Here is a 20,225-nt window from a genome sequence, read left to right as displayed (position 1 = left end):
TACTCTCTCTCTCTCTCTCTCTATATATATATATATATATGTATGGGTGAGAAGGAAGCAGCACGTGCTATTGCTGGGCTTTGAAAACTTCCATTGCTGAGTTTATTGGTGCTGACCACACTTTTGCATAATTGCAACTTAATATGTATGTACTTTATCTTACTGCTGCTGCTTTTGAGGATCTGGCTGATCTGTTTTGGCAGTACTGATTATTTTTCCTCACCTACAAACTTTTGCCTCTTAGGCTTCACAGTTTTTGGTTTCATGGCCTATTGAAATTTGCTGTTTTGCTATCACCATTGAAACATTTATTTAAAAAGTAAACTGATATTTTGATATGTACTGTTTTATTCTTGCTGTTCTATTTTCTGAATTGCTTTGGGTAATTCCATGAATTTTGTGGGAAAGCAGCATGGAAGTTGTAATAATAATGATAACAAACCACCTTTATGATACTTATAAGTTGAAAACTATATATGCAGAAGCTTCAGTTAGAGGAAATGAAACGGATAATGCATAGGACCACATAAATATAAAAGCCCTTTGCTAAACCCAAAAGTCCTCGATGTGATGATTTCTAATCAGAAAAAGTTAAGTAGAAATACCAGATACCTGCCCATCATCACATAAAGGGTCAGCTTCACCTATCATTATAGCTTAATCTTGTTGGCTTGCTTCAGCAGTAATATAACATTTATTCCTTCATTTAGGAAGGAAGTGATACAGTTGAAAGTTAGACTGAAAATGTACACCAAACCCCAAGAGGAGAACGAACTGCACATCTTATCAAAGGGCTCAGAATACTTTCTGCCCCTCACCCCCATGAGTTGCTTGCATGTGAGCACAATGGATTACAGCTCCCAAAGGAGAATAAAAGGTCACTTCTTTGAAGAACTCAGGGTAGGCAGGAAACTGAGATTCAGACATGTCAGGGAAGAGCGTTTCATTAGCCATGTCAAAAATGATCTCTAATTGCAACCCTTTGCATGACAGAGATATCAAAAACAAAAAAGGCACTTGGGCTGAATAGCAGTTATCCTTGGAATTTCATAAAATTCCCCAACTCTGTGGCTCACAAATATTATTTGAATCATTCTGAATAAAGGATTCATCAGCTGGAGACTATGCAAATATTGGAATGTTGTCATACATACCAGTTCTATATTGCTCACTCCTTCTTCTACCAGACACACCAATCAAGGCTAATGCTCCAAGAAGTGACCTTACCTTCAATGCCTGGACTTTCTTGGCCAACAGACTCTCAATGTCCTCTGCCACCTTTTCCACTATTTTCTCTGGGACGTTCTCTCTTACATCAAACAGGCTCTTCTTTTCATCGTAGATCTGTTTAAAGATATTAAGATTGGGGAGGGGAGAAGAAAATGGATATTCTGAGAAACAGCTATATACACACATAAGCACCAGCTTTAAGAAAATGTATTTTAGGAACTATAGACTATGAAGTGTTCATACAAATAGCAATCATATGCCCAAGACCTCTAAGTACTGTTAGAAATGCCATGCCTTTCCATGGATTAAGAGAGAGAGAGAAAGACAGACAGACAGACAGACAGACAGACAGACAGACAAAAATCCACCATATCCCTGTCCCAGAAACAAGGCAAAAAAAGTAAAGAAATGAATGGCTGTCAGATGTTCAGACCACTACGGTGGGAGCCATCATGAATTACTGTGGGAGAGAAGACAAATGAAATGATATTTGGCATCCCAATGCTAAGGCAGCCTTAAATAACCAACCAACCGGCAGGGGGTGGGGTGGGTAGCACTGAAGGTAGAAAGGAGACTAGTAATAATTCTCTGAAACAGGAGGTTGCACCTGAATGCCCAGTTCAGCTTGCTAACCTCTGTGAGATTTCCCATTTCCCCCCCTCTTTTCTGAATATTCTTTCACTGTCATAGACTGAGCGCGCCACACAGTCAGAAGCCTTTGAAACAGAATTTCTCATTTTCTTGGGATAGTCAGATTGCCCCCAAGCCTCAATCAGAAAAGCACTTCATGAAATGCCACGTATGCCCAACCCACTTTATAAAAAACTAGCATACTGCCCTCATCCCTCCCACTGTGCATATAATTTAGTGGGGATGGAGACTAGCAGCAGATGGTACATGGCTGAAGGTGGTAGGAAGAGTAAGCAGAGCTTAAAACAGACGGAAACAGGTTGGTATGATAAAAGGCCTGTAAGAAGGGAAGGAAATATTCAGGTAAATAAATACAAAACAGTGCAACATTAATCTGTATGGATGGATGGATAGATAGATAGATTACATATAACACAAGAACTGTCATACCCCTTGGGTTATATTTGACGGTGACTTGAAATATGTTTGGATCAAATTCAGCAATGGGGATATATTGGCATTTTGCACCAGAGCAACCAACAAATTCAGCAACCTAATGGACTGCTTTCACAGTGTTATCACTAAGCTTCAGAATTAAAGCTTTCCTTCACCAACATCCACACTACATACCACTTATACAAATTGTGTAAATAGTGGCCAGCAGAAAGGCTGGGAAATAATAGAATCAATACATGGTGTGGCAGCAGGATTGTCCTCACTTTTAGACCCAGTTCAGTTCAATGCCTTGGCCATAGCAAGTGAAACAAATGTGTGCAGGAGTTCAGTGTGAATAAAGTAAACCTGATAACTTACAATCTTTACCTGGCAAAATGTATGTGTGTGTGTATTTGTTTAGGATAAAATGTGTAGCCAATACACATTGCACTCTACACACACATGCGTCACTGATACATTACATTCAATCTGTAGAGGTCAGCTTGCCTAGGGGCAATCAGGCAGGGACAAACCAGGTGAGCGCAATCCCATTTCACAACTGTGCATCTATTTTACAGAGTGTGCTCAGCATGTGAATAGGGCTACTGCTATCAGAATAAAGGAAAGCTTTGAGAATCAATTACAGAAATAGATTTTTGAAGTTTGCAATCCAAGCTGCTTATGAAGGGCTACGAACACCCAACATGGCAATGTTTTGTTTTTTCAGATGTTGTTTATCGCTAGTTGCCCCTTCCATACATTTCTTGAAACTGCCTTTGACTTTCTGTGTGAAATGGCTGCTCAGCAAACAGCAAGCTCCATCCTGATAATGTAAAGGCAGCTGGAAGTGAATTGATGTGTCTGAATAACAAACCTTAGTCCTTCTGCATGCCAAACGTGTGTGTGTATGCGTGCATGCATGCAAGGTGGGGGAATACTTTGCAGAAGCTGTTAAACAACAGAACTGAACATAACTGATTCTCATAGTCTCTCTTACTTCCTTTCTCTTCCCATGCCCTATTATTCCTTGGGTAAACAACAGCATAACAAAATAATGTGTTTTGAAGGCACACTGGCTCCAGCTGAGCAGTAGCAATTAGGGAAGCAAAAGAAAAGGAGCAATCTTCAAGGAGAAAGCTTCAGATTCAGAGGGCATCCTGACATCAGTATTTTCCTATTATGAAATGGCAAATCTACTCCCATTGGTTGTAGCTAGCCTTGCCCATGAAAAATGGTGAGGGTGTGTTGTGCTTTTATGACATTGTGCCCTAATGCTGTTTGTCTTAAATGGTGAGGTAAGTCTATTAATTCAGTAGGGTTTACTGGAACATTTCAGTAAGGTGACAGTAACCAAATATTGTATGCATTTTTTATAGAGGGCACGTTGAACTATTATAACAACATAGTGGCGTGTGCTCATTATTGCAGAACAGATTGCTCTTGTTAAACAGCCAGCAGTATGGATGCTCATACAGAGAAAATGACGCTTATGTTGCCAGTGACTATTATCACTGAGCTTATCCCTAATCCTTGTCCGTAGTATTACATGCCCCTCTAACTACTGAAAAGTGGAACTGGTAAATATTGTATACTTGGGACTTCCAATAAGCTTTTGACAAAGTCCCTCACCAAGCAGCCAAGGGATAAGACGACAGGTCTTGTAATGGACAGACAACTGGTTAAAGAGCATGAAGCAGAAAGTAGGAATAAATGGAAAGTTCTCTCAATGGAGGGGTATAAGAGGTACCAAGAAGGCCAGTTGAACTGGAACTCTACAGAAACCCCAAGACAATGTGTTTATTTTTGTTTCACTCTAAGCAAGGAGTGTGGTGTTAGAGAAAGTAATTGGAGGAAGCTAAAGCCAAGTATAAGTGCTGCTTAAACCCAGTATCATTTATTTAGAAGTTCCTGCTGCAGTTAGGAATTTTCCTACAGTAACCGATATGCATAATGAATCATGTATATGCATGCCTAATTAAACCCCCCAAACCAGTGACATATCTAATGCAGGTAAAGCCTCTAACCTAGCTATTAATTATGCCTTGTGATCAATGGATTTCCTCCAGAAAGCACAACTCACTCTAATTAAAATATGTACCCTTGTTTGCATGTCTTGAGAATTTCAAGCTTGACCCCTGCAGTGGACACAATATACCTTAAAGCAGTATTCTTTGACGTTGTGTCCCCAAATGTTGTTCAACAACAACTCCTACTACCCTCATCCAGGCTGGCTCAGGGATGATGGGAGTTGTAGTCCAACAACGTCATCTTGGAAGCATGGTTTTAAAGAAGCTATTTTGGCATTAAGTTTTACTGTAACAATGCTTGCACCATAATGGTTGCTAACATGCATAGTGGTATAAAAATACTATATCTTTTGAAAGCCTGGGTGAGATTTTTTTTTTTTAATTAAACATCACATCATGAAATAATGGGCTTTGTCAAGATTGCCTCAGTATGCAATCTTAGCCCAATGTAGCCTCAGTTACAACATAACAAAACTATGCTCCCAACGTTGTATGCTTCCAACTGTTCTAAAAAAAAAAATCTCTGCATGACAGAAATTATCTTCCTTACAGACACTGGAGACCTCTGCCACAACAGGCAGTGATGTCCATTAGCCTACATGCCTTTAGAATAATCAGACAAGTTAATAAATGATCAGTCTATCAACAGCTATTAGCCAAATGGATAGCTAAATGGATCCTCCATATTCAGAAGTACTGTATCTGGTTACCAGATGCTGAGAGCCAACTATCAGGGAAGGCCATCAACCCCTTGCCCTGGTATATCAGCTGCTAGGCACACTATTAAAAATAGATCACTATTGGAAACTGATCACTGCTGGATCCAAACTGGGTGGTCCAGTTTGGAGATTATTCTATCCTACTATTTCACAACCAGGGAATCAACTTAGCAGGTGGGTAAATGAGGTCACACACCAGACTATTCCCAGACGCAAGCAGTGTTCAGTACTTGAGACAATGTCAGAAAGAACATGATTCCCATCTCGTGGTTGCCCCATAACCGTAGTGTTCTTAAATTTCATCAGCTGATGCTTGTATCTCATAGTGTGATCACAAGCATAGTGCCATCTATATTATGCTAACAGGATGTCAGGTTCTGTGTAACATCAGAGATAATGAAGCAGGCAGTGGCAAGAGTGACAGCAGGCTTCATTGCCAGCGTACCAGAACAGTTTCTGCTGCTGGTAGCCTGTTATGTGGAAATCACCACATACCACTGTATTGGCAAATTGGGGAGTGGTGCAGCTAGGGCCGGGCCACAGCCAGCATCTCCCCCATGAGCAAATAGCAGCAAATAAAGGGGACAGTGGCAAAAAGGTCAGCAAGGCTATGCCAGTGTCTATTGGGGCTGATACTGGTCACTGCAGAATCCTTCTTTTTAAATGTATTATATATATTTTTGGCGGGCGTGGGGAGACAACTGGCCAGACATATAAATGATCACAGATGCTCACTGTTTTATTTTTAATATAAAAATGCACTATATTTTTAATACAGCAAATGGTGCTTATTCCCAAGTAAATATGTTCGCCACCAGGGCAGCAGAAGCAAACCACATTGATTCCTGCAGCCATGATGGTGCTATAAATTAAGTGAGTTTAAAATGCAAAACGTCACACATGCTCAGAGTCTTGTTGTTTTTTTAACGCAGAACTGGCAAACTGTATGGGTTTTTTTTGTTTTTTACTCTGACATATTAGGGATGCAAAAGCAGTTAGTTGTAAAGCATGGAATGGTGGTGGAAATGAAGTAATGCGCAAGGCTGCCTAAAGGGGGTACCCAAGAGACTGGGAAGTTGAAGGTGTAAAACAGGCACCCCCAAACTCAGCCCTCCATATGTTTTGGGACTCCTATCATCCCTGACCACTGGTCCTGTTAGCTAGGGATGATGGGAGTTGTAGTCCCAAAACATCTGGAGGGCCAAGTTTGGGGGTGCCTGGTGTAAAACTACCTTGAATTCAGCACAGCTGAGATGGAGACTGAGACAGATGCAGGTGGGGAGGAATTAGGAAAGAAGTAGCTATTTGGAAGGGGGCAACAACAACAGGAATGGGAAATAAGCAAACACATGCATTCTGGAGAATAAATGCTGAAGAAGAGACAAAACGGTGGCAGATTTAGGCTGCTGCATTCTAGCCTGAGTTGCTCGGAAAATGCATATCCCTTCTTGCATCATGTGACATCAGTCCAAGCTGCAGCAGCATTGCAAGTCTTCCCGCAGCCTCAGTCATGCCAGTCCAAGATGCTGGTTGCTCTCCGCTCTCAGAGGGGAGTATAAGCCAATTTTAGACAGGATGCACATGATTCAGGGACCAAAATACTGCCACGTAAACAGGCCTGGAGAATGAACCTACTGCCACTGCACCCTGTAGTAGTACATCCTTTAAATAAGAAACCTGATCCTGGAGAGCTGGAATGCTCATGAGAGATTAAAAGAAAAGATGGGGGGAGGCTGACATTAAAGAAAATGCTTTCTTCTCACTCACCTTGCAAGCAGTTTTCCTCCTACCTACTGAACAATAAAATGACTGTTCTAGCAGTTCTTTGCAAAATAAATAAATGAGAGAAACCGGGAGAGTGTTGTGGAAAGAAGTGTACAGTTAAACTGATCCTCAGGGACAAGAAACCCAATGAACAAAAAAAATCATGCCACACTGTATAAAGCCGTAACAGGAGAAAGAGAAGATGCTAGGAGTTTAGCTTACCTAAAGCAATTGTGCTTTTTCCTATACAAATCCATGTTCTTACCTTTTACTAGCTCCCCATATTCCTGCCCAAAGAACTGCCTGAAGCAAGTTAATAAGAGTTGTCATTTCTATCCTGAGGGATGAGAGGAAAGGACCACCACTCATTTACATATGTATCTGAATATATACAAATGAGCATTTCCTCACTTCTTACCATAGGGCTGACCTGAAAGCACCAGCCAGATTACAAAAGATGCAGCTAGGCCAATTTAAAATGTCACCAGATGACAATCCTATGACAAGCAAGCACTGCCTGTGCATATCAAAATGACAGCTACCAATACCTGAACTAATTAGTTTGAATAATTATTAAACATTTTGTTCAGCCCTAACAGTGGGCTAGGTGCCAGAGCCAGAGGAGAGGCAGTGATGTTCCAGCCACATGGCCTTGCAATCTAAATAACTTTTTAAAAAGAGAGAAAAGAGGACAGGATTTGAGAAGGGGACAATAGGGAGTAGCAGAGGAAGGGTTAATTGTAAGCTGGCAGCACAGAACAATGCTATTGGCAAGGAAGAGAGATTCTGTGAAAAATGATGTTTAGAATCAAACAACAAGAAGGTAGTTTGGTTACTGAGGCTCTATGTAAAGAAACAATGATACTGGGAGTGGAAGAAATGAGGGGACAATTATCATGGCAAGAGGAGGAATCTGGAGGATGAGAATTAAGGACACAAAGTTGTGATGTTAAGATTTGGATCCTGTAACTGATTCATTCATAATGAACCTGACACGCCTCGCACATTCATGAATCTGGATGGTTGCTTACAAAGGTAGAGATAAACACGAACTATCTTCCAACCATACCATTACCAATATACACACCTGTGTGGTTTTTTATATAGAACAAAATATATTCTAATTCTTCAAGTGCTACTCCTTAGCCAAAATGGTACCATCCATGCATAAGATGGAAATTATTGGAATGCTTGGGCAACTCCAATGTTTGCAGAAATAATAATAATAAAACCTTCTTACTGTTTTCTCCCCCTCCATACACTTGCCCAAAAAACTGCCTGATGCAAGTTAACAAGACTTGCCATTTCTTCTGAGGGACGGGGACTCAAAACCAGCCAAAGGATGACTAAGAGTGCTCAGTGGCCACACAATGCCAACTGATAGTTGGAAGAGGAAAAATGAAAAACCACATGGGAGGGGAATGGAATGGAGTATCTTAAAAGGCAGCATGAGTGGCTGGCTGGAATCCTGAACTCTAAAGTGGAAGGTTTTGCTGCAGATCCCATTGTATATATGTTGGCTTTAGTGATAAAAAAGAAGTTGCTTAAGGTTCTTGGCCATTCACAGAATTAGATCATTTTGTTTCATATCTATTTCTTTGAAGACTTTATTCTTCTGGGCTGAGAAATCATATATCTATATAGTAAACAAAGCATCCTCATGGGAGACTTTACTATGTTTTTGGCCTCCAACCAACATGTGCATTCCTCTGATGCTCTGAGATATTCATAAACACATGCATCACTTCATTTCAGCATCAGCAAGAGGACATAAATTTACAATGAGTATCCACCAGCCTTCATGGCGCTTCACTGACAACCACTAAGCTCTATGCAGCTGCCACAATCTCCTAAACTTCAAGGATATCTTCAGGTGGAATACAGCCACATCCAGAATGGGTTGAACATCATCACCTTGACAATATGGACCACCTGTGAACAGCATCTTGTCAGAACTGAGCTTCAGTTTGTTAGCAATTCCGCAGTCTCTTCAGGATCTCATATAAAAGAGAGCTGCCAGTGCTATCTACATATCAGTGATACCCAGCTCCTAAGCTTGCTCATTAATTTCATGTAGATGTTATGAAGCAGTGCCCACCCATGCGATCTTGATTCCATGGGGTCCAAATACCATGATGCCAAACTATAGCCCTCTGCCCCTGCTCCCAACAACACCATCTAGAATCAGTCTTTTTGGAGAAGAATTGTCAAAACCAGAAGCACCTCATGATTGATGACATCAAAAGCTGCTGATTCAGAATAGGGTTGATTCAGGCATAGGCAAACTTGGCCCTCCAGATGTTTTGGGACTACAACTCCCATCATCCCTTGCTAACCGGACCAGTGGTCAGGGATGATGGGAGTTGTAGTTCCCAAAAACATCTGGAGGGCCAAGTTTGCCTATGCCTGGGTTAATTTATTGATTTTATGATACCTAATTTCATTTGCCTTCCCTTTTAATGAGTAAGTAAACAAAGTAATTTAATTAGTGCAATAAATATTTACATTGTGTCACTGATGATACTGCTAGTGTTGTTCATCCCTTTAGCGTGGATTTTCAACTGTTGGTCAGTGACAAATTGAACACACAATGTGTGCAACTATTCCCGCATTGCTTGCACTATTCATCATATATATATATAAATCTGTGTAGACATAGATTCAACATGCCGTAAATTGTAGCAGTCTGAAAGGCAATTCATCATGCTTCATAAAAAGTGTGTGGATGGAAATTCTACAAATGGTACACTTAGTAATATTATTATTATTGCACCTAAAAGTATATCAGGCACATCACAACTGTCATTGGTGAGCAGCTCTCGTCATTTCCTCATTATCTCCAAGCAGTCCTTGCTTTTTTGTCTATACTCTTTGGTTCAAATTGCGAGATTTACTAGTTTCCTCAATGTGAAATAACACCAGAATGACAAACACATTTTTTTTTTTAAAATGTCATATTGATGAGTAGATGAACACTCTTTGAGAGCTTTGTGAAGGCCTTTATTTATTTAAATTTGTATACCACCTGTCATCTGAAGATCTCAGGGTGTTTCACAGCATAATAATAATAATAATAATAATAATAATAATAATAATAATTTATTATTTATACCCTGCCCATCTGGCTGAGTCTCCCCAGCCACTCTGGGTGGCTCCCAATCAAGTATTAAAAACAATACAGCGTTAAATATTAAGAACTTCCCTGAACAGGGCTGCCTTCAGATGTCTTTTAAAGATAGGATAGCTACTTATTTCCTTCACATCTGAAGGGAGGGTGTTCCACAGGGTGGGCACCACTACCGAGAAGGCCCTCTGTCTGGTTCCCTGTAACTTGGCTTCTCACAGTGAGGAAACTGCCAGAAGGCCCTCGGCGCTGGATCTCAGTGTCCGGGCTGAACGATGGGGGTGGAGACGCTCCTTCATTTTCACAGCATAAAAATACATTAGATCAAAACACAAAATACATCATAAAAACAATAAGAAAACAAAAGGTGTACAATGAAGGTGCCAGGGAGAGCATTCCACAAACAGCGAGCTACTGCAGAAAAAGCCCATTCCTGTGTTGCCACCTGTCGGATCTTACATGGAGGGGGCACACAAAGAAGGGCTCTGATGATGATCACAGGATTCAGGTAGGCTCATATGGGGAGAGGAATCCTTGAGGTATTGTAGTCCTGAGCCATTTAAGGCTTTAAAGGTCAAAACCAGCACTGTGTATTGGGCCTGTAAACTAACTGGCAGCCAGTGAAGTCTAGCCAGGATCAGTGTTGTATGCTTAAACTGTCTTGCCCTGGTGATCAACCTGGCTGCTGAATTCAGCACTAGCTGATGATATCCTCAGCCGATGTGGACAGACTCCTCCGAGCTGGAAAGCCCACCACTTGTCCTCTCGACCGGTGCCTGTCTTGGCTGATTAGAGCGTGTCCAGACGAGGTGCGGGCCCTCCTGGGGGATATCATCAATTTGTCCCTTGGCACGGGGACATTCCCACGGGAACTGAAGGAGGCAGTGGTGCACAGGGTGGAAAGCAAGTACATGAATTTACAAATGCAATTTCATTTCCTGTGTGCTGTAGATCATGAAATAGCCAGAAAGAGTACAGGTCTACTTAGATTGCAAAAATTATGTGTAATGTGTGTACAGCAGCACAGCTATAAGAGGTATTTATGACAGATTTGGCATTAAAATGAAGGAATAGATCACATGCAACAGGGATGTGAGATTTCAGAGCCGGAATGGTAAGGACTACGAAGGGTGCTTTCCCCCAAAAGATTTAGTTGACTACAAGTCGAGAGGTTATGACAACATGCTACATGGCAACAATGAGCTGGAAAGTCTCAGGTGCTGAAGTTATTACCTAAACATGAAGTTGCCTTACTGAGTCACCCCACAGGTGTATTTAGCCCAACATTGACCATTCTTACTCTGTAGCTCACCATGGTCTCAGAGCTGCTGAGAGGCAGGTACAGGAGGGACTGTAACTTTCCCATGGTAGTTTTGTCTGAGACTAGGTATTCCCTCAAAGTTTCACCCCACAAATACTACTACACAATAAGTGCAGGTGGTTATGCAAAATGTGAAAACTATGCAAAAAGGCTTGGGTATGTATCCTGTTGTGCAGGAGGTAAAGATAAGGCAGTCATTAAGAATTTGCTATATAGTTAACTTCAGGGGCGCCGACTTATAAAAAACATTGGGGGAGCCCGCGAAAGCTCATGAATAATAAATAAGCTCATGAATATGCAGATAAAGTGGCGCCGCCTCCTCGTGAGCGAATAGGGGAGAGCGTGCTGCGCCTATTAATCAGCTCCGAAGGAAATTGGGTGGAGCTTTTGCTCGGGAGGGAGGGCAGGAGGCATGCAGCCCGACCCTGTGCATTTTGGGCTGGGGGAGGGGCGGCGGTGGCGCTCTGCTGGAGGGGCGCCCGAGATTATTGGGGGGGGGGCAGAGCCACCCCAAACGAATTTTTGAGGGGGCTCGGGCCCCCTCAGGCCCCATGGAGTCGGCGCCTATGGTTAACTTTCAGCACAATAGCAGCAAGTCCACTTGTGTTTCACAGGCTAAATGAGTACACAGTTGCTACCAAGGCTTTGGTTTATGGTTGGCATTGGGGGGAAGCAGGGTTCTTGTGCCTTTAACAGCTGTGTGTCAGGCAGAAATGCAACTGGTTAAGTCTTTTCTAGTAAGGAAATAAAATTATGGGTAAGTTTACCTCTTCACATTCTGTCTGTCCGATATTTTATTACATGTGTGACCACTGATTTATTTCTTGGAATCTCCACTCCACCTGCAAAATATGACACAAATTTGCATATGACACAGAGCTTATGCTGGTTTTTTAAAATGCAAATCTGTGTCATCTTTTTGCAAGTGGGGTCAAAACCACATATATTGAACTGGGCCCAGAAAATGCTATTGGCACCCATGCTCCCTCCCGGCCTAGTAAGATCCTTTAACTGGAGAGAGCCAGGAATGAACCTTGGACCTCATGCATACAAAGCGTGTATGCTACCACTGAGATATGACCTCTCCAGGAATGTGATATGTTTTAATTCTGAGAAGGCTCAATACATATAAATTTGGTGCTAGCTTCAAAACACCTGATGCTGACATTTAGAAATTCCAAACAGTTTCCCACCTCTGATTATATAAACTAGAACTTGTGTTTTTGCTCTTACTGCCCCCATATAAAAGTGCCTAACTTCTCATATCCACAAGCACTGAGCACATATTAATACAACAAAAGATGTAACTTTACATCAGAGGCAAATTGCAAGCAGGCTCCCCAGAATATTCAGTGAAAGGGTCTCTTTGCTGCTTCAGTGATGTGCTATTTAAATGTACATGCTGCTTAAAGCACAGCCTCCCAGTGCAGTGCCACATTCCAGCTCCTACAGCATACTAAGAGAGAGACCCTTCAAACTAAAGAAAAAAGAATATACAGTGGAACATGAAAATCACATTTCCCATCAGCGTGTTCATACCTCAATCAGGCTTTCATTGCACAAAAGGCTATTATGTAGGAAAAGTCAGTTTTCCTTTTCACAGAGTACTGGAACATGGGATTACAATGGGTCTGGAGAGAGATCATCCTAGCTAGTTTAAAAAACATAAAAGTGGGCCTATGTGGCATAAACAGAATCCTTCTCCTGAAACTCCCTCCCATTATGTATCAAGACATGTGCTGTCACTATTATTTTTCCAGTTTCTACTTGAAGTCAATTCAGCAAACTCGTTTAGCAGAGATTTTTATCCCAGTCTTTACTGAGCTTAAAATGGTAGATAGGTAGTTGGATAGATAGATAGATGATAGATAGATAGAGAGAGAGATAGAGAGATAGGCAGATAACTTTGGGATGTTTTATGGGAAGTGATTTATAAACATATTAAAAAATAAAAAATAGGTATAAAATAAGAGAACCCCCTGAATCTATTTTATTTGTTTGTATGTTATTTATTTTAGGCTGTATTTTTGTTTTAATGGATATTGTCTTTATATTGTACATACTACACACCTCTTAAGACATTTTAAAAAATACATTAAATGGTTTAGACATGCTTTTGAATGAATGAATGAATGAATGAGCATAGATAGCTTGGAAGCCATAGAACTGCCATATCTTTTTCACATTGTTGGTATTCCAAGTTTCTTGATCTTCACAGTTTGTAAAAGTTAGGATAGCCAGAGGACATCGCTTCCCAACTACGTCTTTTCTCTCAGCCTCCACAGCTCAACACAGACCCAGTGCTCTGGAAAGAAGTGGGAAGGTTTTCCTCAATCCCCATTCCCAGGACAAGGGCTTCCCGATTGTTTCAACATGTTGAGTCAAGATGGTTCCAGGCCTCAAAAGAATAGAATTGTACTGTAGAGTTGGAAGGGTCCCCAAGGGTAATCTAGTCCAATCTCAACATGCAGCCCCCATCTACTTTGAAAGCATAGTGGACCCTGCTTAACTTTGCAAATGTGTTGAGCTTTGCAAATGTTCTAGCAAACAGTTTTATTGCTATACCACATATGAAGAAACAAGACTTTGAAGAGCCTGAGAAAGTTCTCTAGCATATGGATTATTAATGAAGACATTTTAGTAATTCTCACAGCTGTTCCCCACCACTCCCCCCCCCCCCAGAAAATAATGAGCAAGTTCTGCAGAAAAAGGTAAAATGTTATAAGTTCTTTCATATAGAAATATGGACACATATTACTGGTTGATGCTCTGATGAGGGGAAAAATGAATGATGGGTGTGGTAATGGAATGGGTACCAAATTCACCTAGGCTCTAAATGCATCCACCATGAACACCAGCAACTTTTTAAACAGTTCAAAAGGGAGAAAATTAATTATCTTCATTTTTAATTGCAACATAGACTTCTTTCTTAGTGTTTCCCACAACTCTGACGATATGCATAAACCCTGACCTGAAGTTCTTCCAGCTACTATAGTAAATAATGGGCTTCCCTGTTCCTCAAAACTCTGCCAAAGGTTTTTTTAACACTGACATATGACAAATTCTATTTCGGTTCTGCACCTGTGTCTTCCAGTGAATTACCACTACAAGATGCTGAAATTGCTACACTTATTTCACTTATGCTTTGCCAGACTCCAAAAGCAAGTGTTAGCAGCCCAGGGTCACATGTATCAGAAAGCCAGGATTTGTGGATTATTATTTCTGAGCTTGACACTGTTCTTTGCCAGCTCATGACCTCTATATAGGTCAACTTCCTCATTTTGGAAATGAGCATAAAGTGATTATCCTTCCTAGAGTGTCATTATCATTAGAGTCCCATCCCCCTCACCCCACCAGAAAGAAGTCAAAAGACAATGCAGTCCCATGCAGATATCCCTGGGAGTAAGCTTCCTTGTATGTAGCACGACTTGCCTCTGAGCAAACATGCCCATAATTTCTCTGTAAATGTGCTGTTAATATTCTGGTGTAAATCTCTAGAGCTATAAGGATGAAGCCTAAGCACTTAAGTTACAATAAGCATTATAAAATACCCTCATGTGTTCTAAGCAGGACACCCACACACCAGATTTCTTTAACGACCTAATCCAATTAAACATGTATCTAGCGCTTCTGCACCAGTACTGTATAGAACAGAATCTAAAGCAATGGAGAGTAATGTTGCTTAAGGTTGCAAATGTGAAAAAACCCATACCCATGTTTTGGCATTACTCTCCCACAGTTCTAGAACGAAGTTAATGAGTGGCAGAAATTAATCCTTTCTGACAGCATGTTGCTTGTCTCCAATTTCATCCTTTCTTGCCTTGATCTTTTTTGCCAAGAGAATGAGAAATGTGTGACATGGACCCTCTTAGCTTAATACTTTATCAAAAAGAAAAGAAAAGAAAAAGTACAGAGAACAATAGATCCATGTGTTATTTCACCCCACAAGATGGCTGAAGGATGCAAATACATGTATACATATACAGTCACAGATATACATATGTTGTCGTCCAAAACATATGGAGGGCAATGGATTGGCAAAGGCTAGCAATTTTAAAGGAATCTATGGTTCTTTGTTCTTTATAGAGGATAAATTTTTGTTTTTGTTTTTAAAAAACCAATGTGCAAATAGGGTTTTAAAAACCACATTTCCTTAAAATCAATGTTAAAAACTGAGGAAATATGAAAGCACTAAAAGATCAGACTACAGGTGAATGCAATTGAGAAAGAGAATAATTACATTGTCTCCATCTTCAAAAAGAGGAAAAAGAAGACCCAGGTAACTACTGACCGGTGAGCTTGACATTGATACCAGGAAAGGTCCTAGAACAGATAATTCAACAATTGGTCTGTAAACACTGAGAAAGGGATACTGTGATTACTAAGACCCAGCTTGGGTTTCTCAAAAATAAGTCATATCTGATTAATCTCATTTCTTTTTTTGATATAGTTACAAGCTTGGTGGATCAGGGGAATGCTGTGAACATAGTATATCTTGATTTCAGTAAGGCTTTTGACAAAGTCCCCCATGATATTATTGAGGAGAAGCTGGTAAAATGTGGGCTGGACAAGGTAACTATCAGGTAGATTTGTAGCTGGTTTACTGACTGAACCTGAAGGGTGCTCACTAATTGTTCCTCATCATCCTGGAAAAAACTGACAAGTGGGGTGCTGCAGAGTTCTTTTTTTAGCCTGTTGTGGTTCAATGTCTTTATAAACAACTTGTATGAAGGTATTAAGGGGATGCTCATCAAATTTGCAGATGACATCAAACTGGGCAGAGTGGCCAATGCCACTGAAGACAGAATCAGGATTCAAGATGATTGGATTACTGGGCCCAAACAAATAAAATGAATTTCAGTAGGGACAAATGTTAGGTTCTACACTTAGATAGGAAGAAACAGCTGCACAAAAATAAGATGGAGGAAACCTGACTTACTAGCAGTACATGTGAAAAGGACCTGGGGGTCTTAGTAGACCACAAGCTTAACATGAGGCTACAATGTGATGTAGTAGCAAAAAATAGCTAATGCTATTCTAGGCTCCATCAACAGTAGTATAGTATTCAGATCAAGGGAAGTAATAGTACCACTCTATTCTGCCTTAGTCGGACCACATCTGGAATACTGTGCCCAGTTCTGGGTGTCACAATTTAAGAAGGATATTGACAAGCTGGAACATGTGCAGAGGAGGGCAACCAAGAGGATCAAGGGTATGGGAGCCAAGCCTTATGAGGAGTGGTTGAGGGAGTTGAGTATGTTTAGCCTGGAAAAGAGGAAACTGAGAGGAGATTGATAGCCATCTTCAAATATCTCAAGGGCTTTCATTGTGGAGGGTAGGACTTGAACCAATAGTGATTCAAATGAGATTTCAGCTAAACATCAGGAAAAACTTTCTGACAGTAAGAGCTGTTCAGTTGTGGAACGGACTCCCTCAAAAGTTTGTGGACACTGCTTCATTGGAGGTTTTAAAGCAGAGGTTGAATGGCCATCTGTCGTGAATGCTTTGGTTGAGAATCCTGAATTGCAGGGGGTAGACTAGATTACCCTTGGGATCCCTCCAACTTTACAGTTCTGTGGTTCTGTGATTAACAGATAAACCCTCCCTCAGTTTCACTGCACACTACAAGCTCTGATCCCTTAAATTTAACAGGACATTTACATGCCACAGGGCAACATGGATAACCTGGACTACTTTAGAGAAAGGTAAGGTGGCCAGGAGCTATGGTGATGAAACCTACAAAAATAAAATTGGCGGTGGTGGGGTGACAGATGGACTAAAAATGTCCTGTCCAGAAATGCAGTTTAACAAAGCAGAGATAATGCAACCAAATTCCTGTGTTATACTCCTATCTCCTCGAAAGCATGATATGCATAGATTAGCTGCATTCCAAGCAAGAGTACATACTGTGAGCTTTTTGCTGTTATCGTTCATGCTGAAAGGAAATAATGTAGAGAGGAGCGTCAGAGGGAGCATTATTTGAAAAGAAATAATGTAGAGAGGAGCGTCAGAAATTCAAATGCTTAAGAAGCACTAGAGGAGATGAAATCTGCTTCCTTCTAGTTTGTAGCTGCAAAGAAAGAAATAGCACCATGCTTTGTATTAAATTTATTATTATTTTTTACCCGTTTTCCTCACCTTCACTGGGTTACCACTGGATACCAGCAATATATTACAGCTTTAGGACAATTTGGCTGAGGTCTTTGGACAGTTCCCATTTGTCCCAAGTTTTTCCCTTCAGTGTGGCCTCTGCTGACATAAACTGGACAGTTATTTTATTGCATCTCAGTCCTTGACCCTGACCCAAAGTTACATGATTTCCAGTGAGAGATTCAAAGCAAAATTAGTCTACAGGCTTCTTCTCCCAGTGCTTGCTATTATAAAAGTGACTTTAGCTTCCACAATTAAAAAAGCTATTGACAGAGATGTCCATTTTTTTCCTCCTCCAGTCTTTATAGCCTTACTAATGAACTAAGCCAACATAATGCCAGATAATTCCCAGCAGAGACTGATCATAAAGCTGATGAGAGTTTTATAGTTGCGTCAGAAAAAAAAAGAATCTCTTTCCCCGCAGCACACCACACATACTTCCCCCCTTTTCTTTAGAATCCTTATTGCAAAGATGCACAAAACCATCTAACATGAATTCACCACTCCCCCTCCCCCTTTAAAAACAGAATAATCTCTCCAGGCAGGAGATGCCTTTCCTAGCTATGTTTGCTATTATTGCCTCTGCATGGTTTCTAGTTATGTGAGCATTGGAAGAGAAGGGAAACAGAAAAATGCCCAAACTCATGCCATGCTTGTATCTAGGCCCTGAGATGCCTCTGAACATTTTGAATTAAATGACCCAGAAACCTTTTAAGTGATTAAGTGTTTATTAACTCAAAGAGCAAGCTGCATTGAAGAAATAAAATTAAAATGGAATAGTGGAGGAAAGCAGTTCTCTCCAAGAGCCAGGGAGTTTGACTTGATTGGAATGGAATCCACCTGACTCTTCACAATCTTTGTTTTTCTTCCATTTTCCCCCAGCGAAAGTTCCTGCCTCATAGCAAAAATCTAATAGTATATATATTAGGGGTGATGTAAGCTGGGCAGCTAACTATTGTGCATAACAACTGCCACTGTGAACATTCCTCATGGAAAATGTGCACATAATCTGCCAATGAAGCACAAATTATGCACATTTCCCAGTCAAGATGCAAACTCTCCAGCAGGCCTAGCCTGGCAGGAATGTGAATATCTTGACATTGTGCACATTATCTGGGAAATAGGCAAACATATTCTTTGTTTCTCTCATTCAGAGTTGGGCAGCCTATTGCCTCAAGCTGCATGCAATCCACTGCCTACTTTTAAACAACTTATGTCCCCTCCCGTTGACCTGCAAGGAAAAGAGGGTGTGGCTGCAATCTCCTTTTCTCAGAATAGCTAAATGGCTTCAGAAACAGTGATGGAGCAAACTAAGTCCTGCTCCTGAGGGCACAACTAGAGCAAATGAGTGCAAACTGTAAGGAAGCAGAGTCTGGCTAAACGTTAGGAGAATTTTCCTAACAATAGGAGCTGTTTTGGATTGCCTCAGGAGTAGAGCTGCTATATTTCAAAAAGTGGAAATCTGGACACAAAACTTGTTAACTTCTGACATGGGTTGCCATATGTCTGTGATTTCCACCCAGATACTGTTTCCAACTGCTGTATTCTGGCTCTGTCTGGGCATATGGCAGCCCTACTCAGGAAGGGGCAGGCTCTTCTTTGGTGGAGTTCATAAAGTGGGGCCACTGAGCCATCTGTCAGGGATGCTGTTGATGCATCATTTTTTTGCAGATCCTGCATTGGGCAGGAGGTTGGACTAGATTGCCTCCAGATTCCAAATCTACAATTCCATAAATATCCAAGAAGTAGATACCTGTGGAAAAATCAGTGGGGATGACTACCTTTATGGCCTGCCTGTAAGTTTCTAGAGGCATCTTCCTGAGCACTGCTATAGAGAAAATACTGGACTATATGAGCCTTGGGTTTTGATACAGCAAAGTTCTTATTGCCCATGTGTTGGCATTTCCTCTGAGTGAGGCAGGAAGAGAGAGAGGGGTTGAGTCATGGCAACAGTTCCCCAGAAGAAAGACATGGTGCTGCAAGATCACTGGAGGTAAAAAGGAGAAGTTAGTTTTAACCCCAAACCCATCTTTCTTCCCATAAAGCTTTTTAAAATTAAACAGACACACACATACCACAAAACACAAACACCCTAAAAACAGTCAGGAGTGATACTAGCAGAGCAGCTCTTAGAAATGGAAAAAGGCAGGTTGGAATTATAAGGTAGAAATGCAAAATACTTTCCTTGAAATGTTGAAATGCCAAACACATGCCTTCTATTCCCTCCAGAGTCTCCAACAACAAAACGGCTAAGATATTTTTTAATAACTGTGACACTAAATGATGTAATGCATATAGTATAATTATGCTTAAGTGCTTTCCATGTTAAATGTCATTTCAGTTATCACTTTTTAAATGCATTTTTATTGAGTGCACAATAATAATTGTGCTAGTGTATGAGCAACTCACAAAAAAAGGGAGCAGAGCTAGGTTGGGGAGACCCGAGACGCTATGGTGAAATGTACTGAATACACAAAGATGCTGTCTCTGAAAGCTTTAAATAATAAAAAAGAGAGCCCAAAATTACAAGGCTGCCAATTGTAATAAATTACAGCCTCTACCAAACCAGATAATGGAAACTGAAAGGGGGAGGGAGGGGAGGGAGGAGAGAAATCTGCATAATTTGCCACTGCTGGCCCAAGATGGGTGTGTAGCATGGCAAATACAGACTACTGTTTATAGGGCAGCAAAATCATAATCCCAAAAGGATGAGAAGGAAGTTATGAGGATCAGCACAGTTCTTTTGATGGATTCTGTAGCAGGGAAATATTGCCAAGAGGTTTAAATGAAAAAGTTGGTGGGTTCAAAGGATTGCAAGTTTCATT

At 40.9% G+C, this 20,225-nt stretch overlaps 1 protein-coding gene across 5 annotated transcripts in view; it reads right to left on the bottom strand.

Annotated features, from left to right (window-relative positions):
* Positions 1-20,225, bottom strand: part of CACNA2D2 (calcium voltage-gated channel auxiliary subunit alpha2delta 2) — a 553,469-nt gene that overhangs the window by 425,636 nt on the left and 107,608 nt on the right. For all 5 annotated transcript variants that reach the window (XR_014003634.1, XM_081177654.1, XM_081177655.1 and 2 more), the window contains one exon: positions 1,228-1,344. Coding sequence is in view for 4 of the 5 variants with exons in the window: in XM_081177654.1 (XP_081033780.1) it covers positions 1,228-1,344 (117 nt within the window). In the remaining variant the exon portion in view is untranslated. The remainder of the gene's footprint in view (positions 1-1,227; positions 1,345-20,225) is intronic.

Source organism: Podarcis bocagei (assembly GCF_964188305.1).
Source record: "Podarcis bocagei genome assembly, chromosome: 2".
Lineage (NCBI taxonomy): Eukaryota > Metazoa > Chordata > Lepidosauria > Squamata > Lacertidae > Podarcis > Podarcis bocagei.
This window is presented reverse-complemented; position numbering and strand designations above follow the sequence as displayed.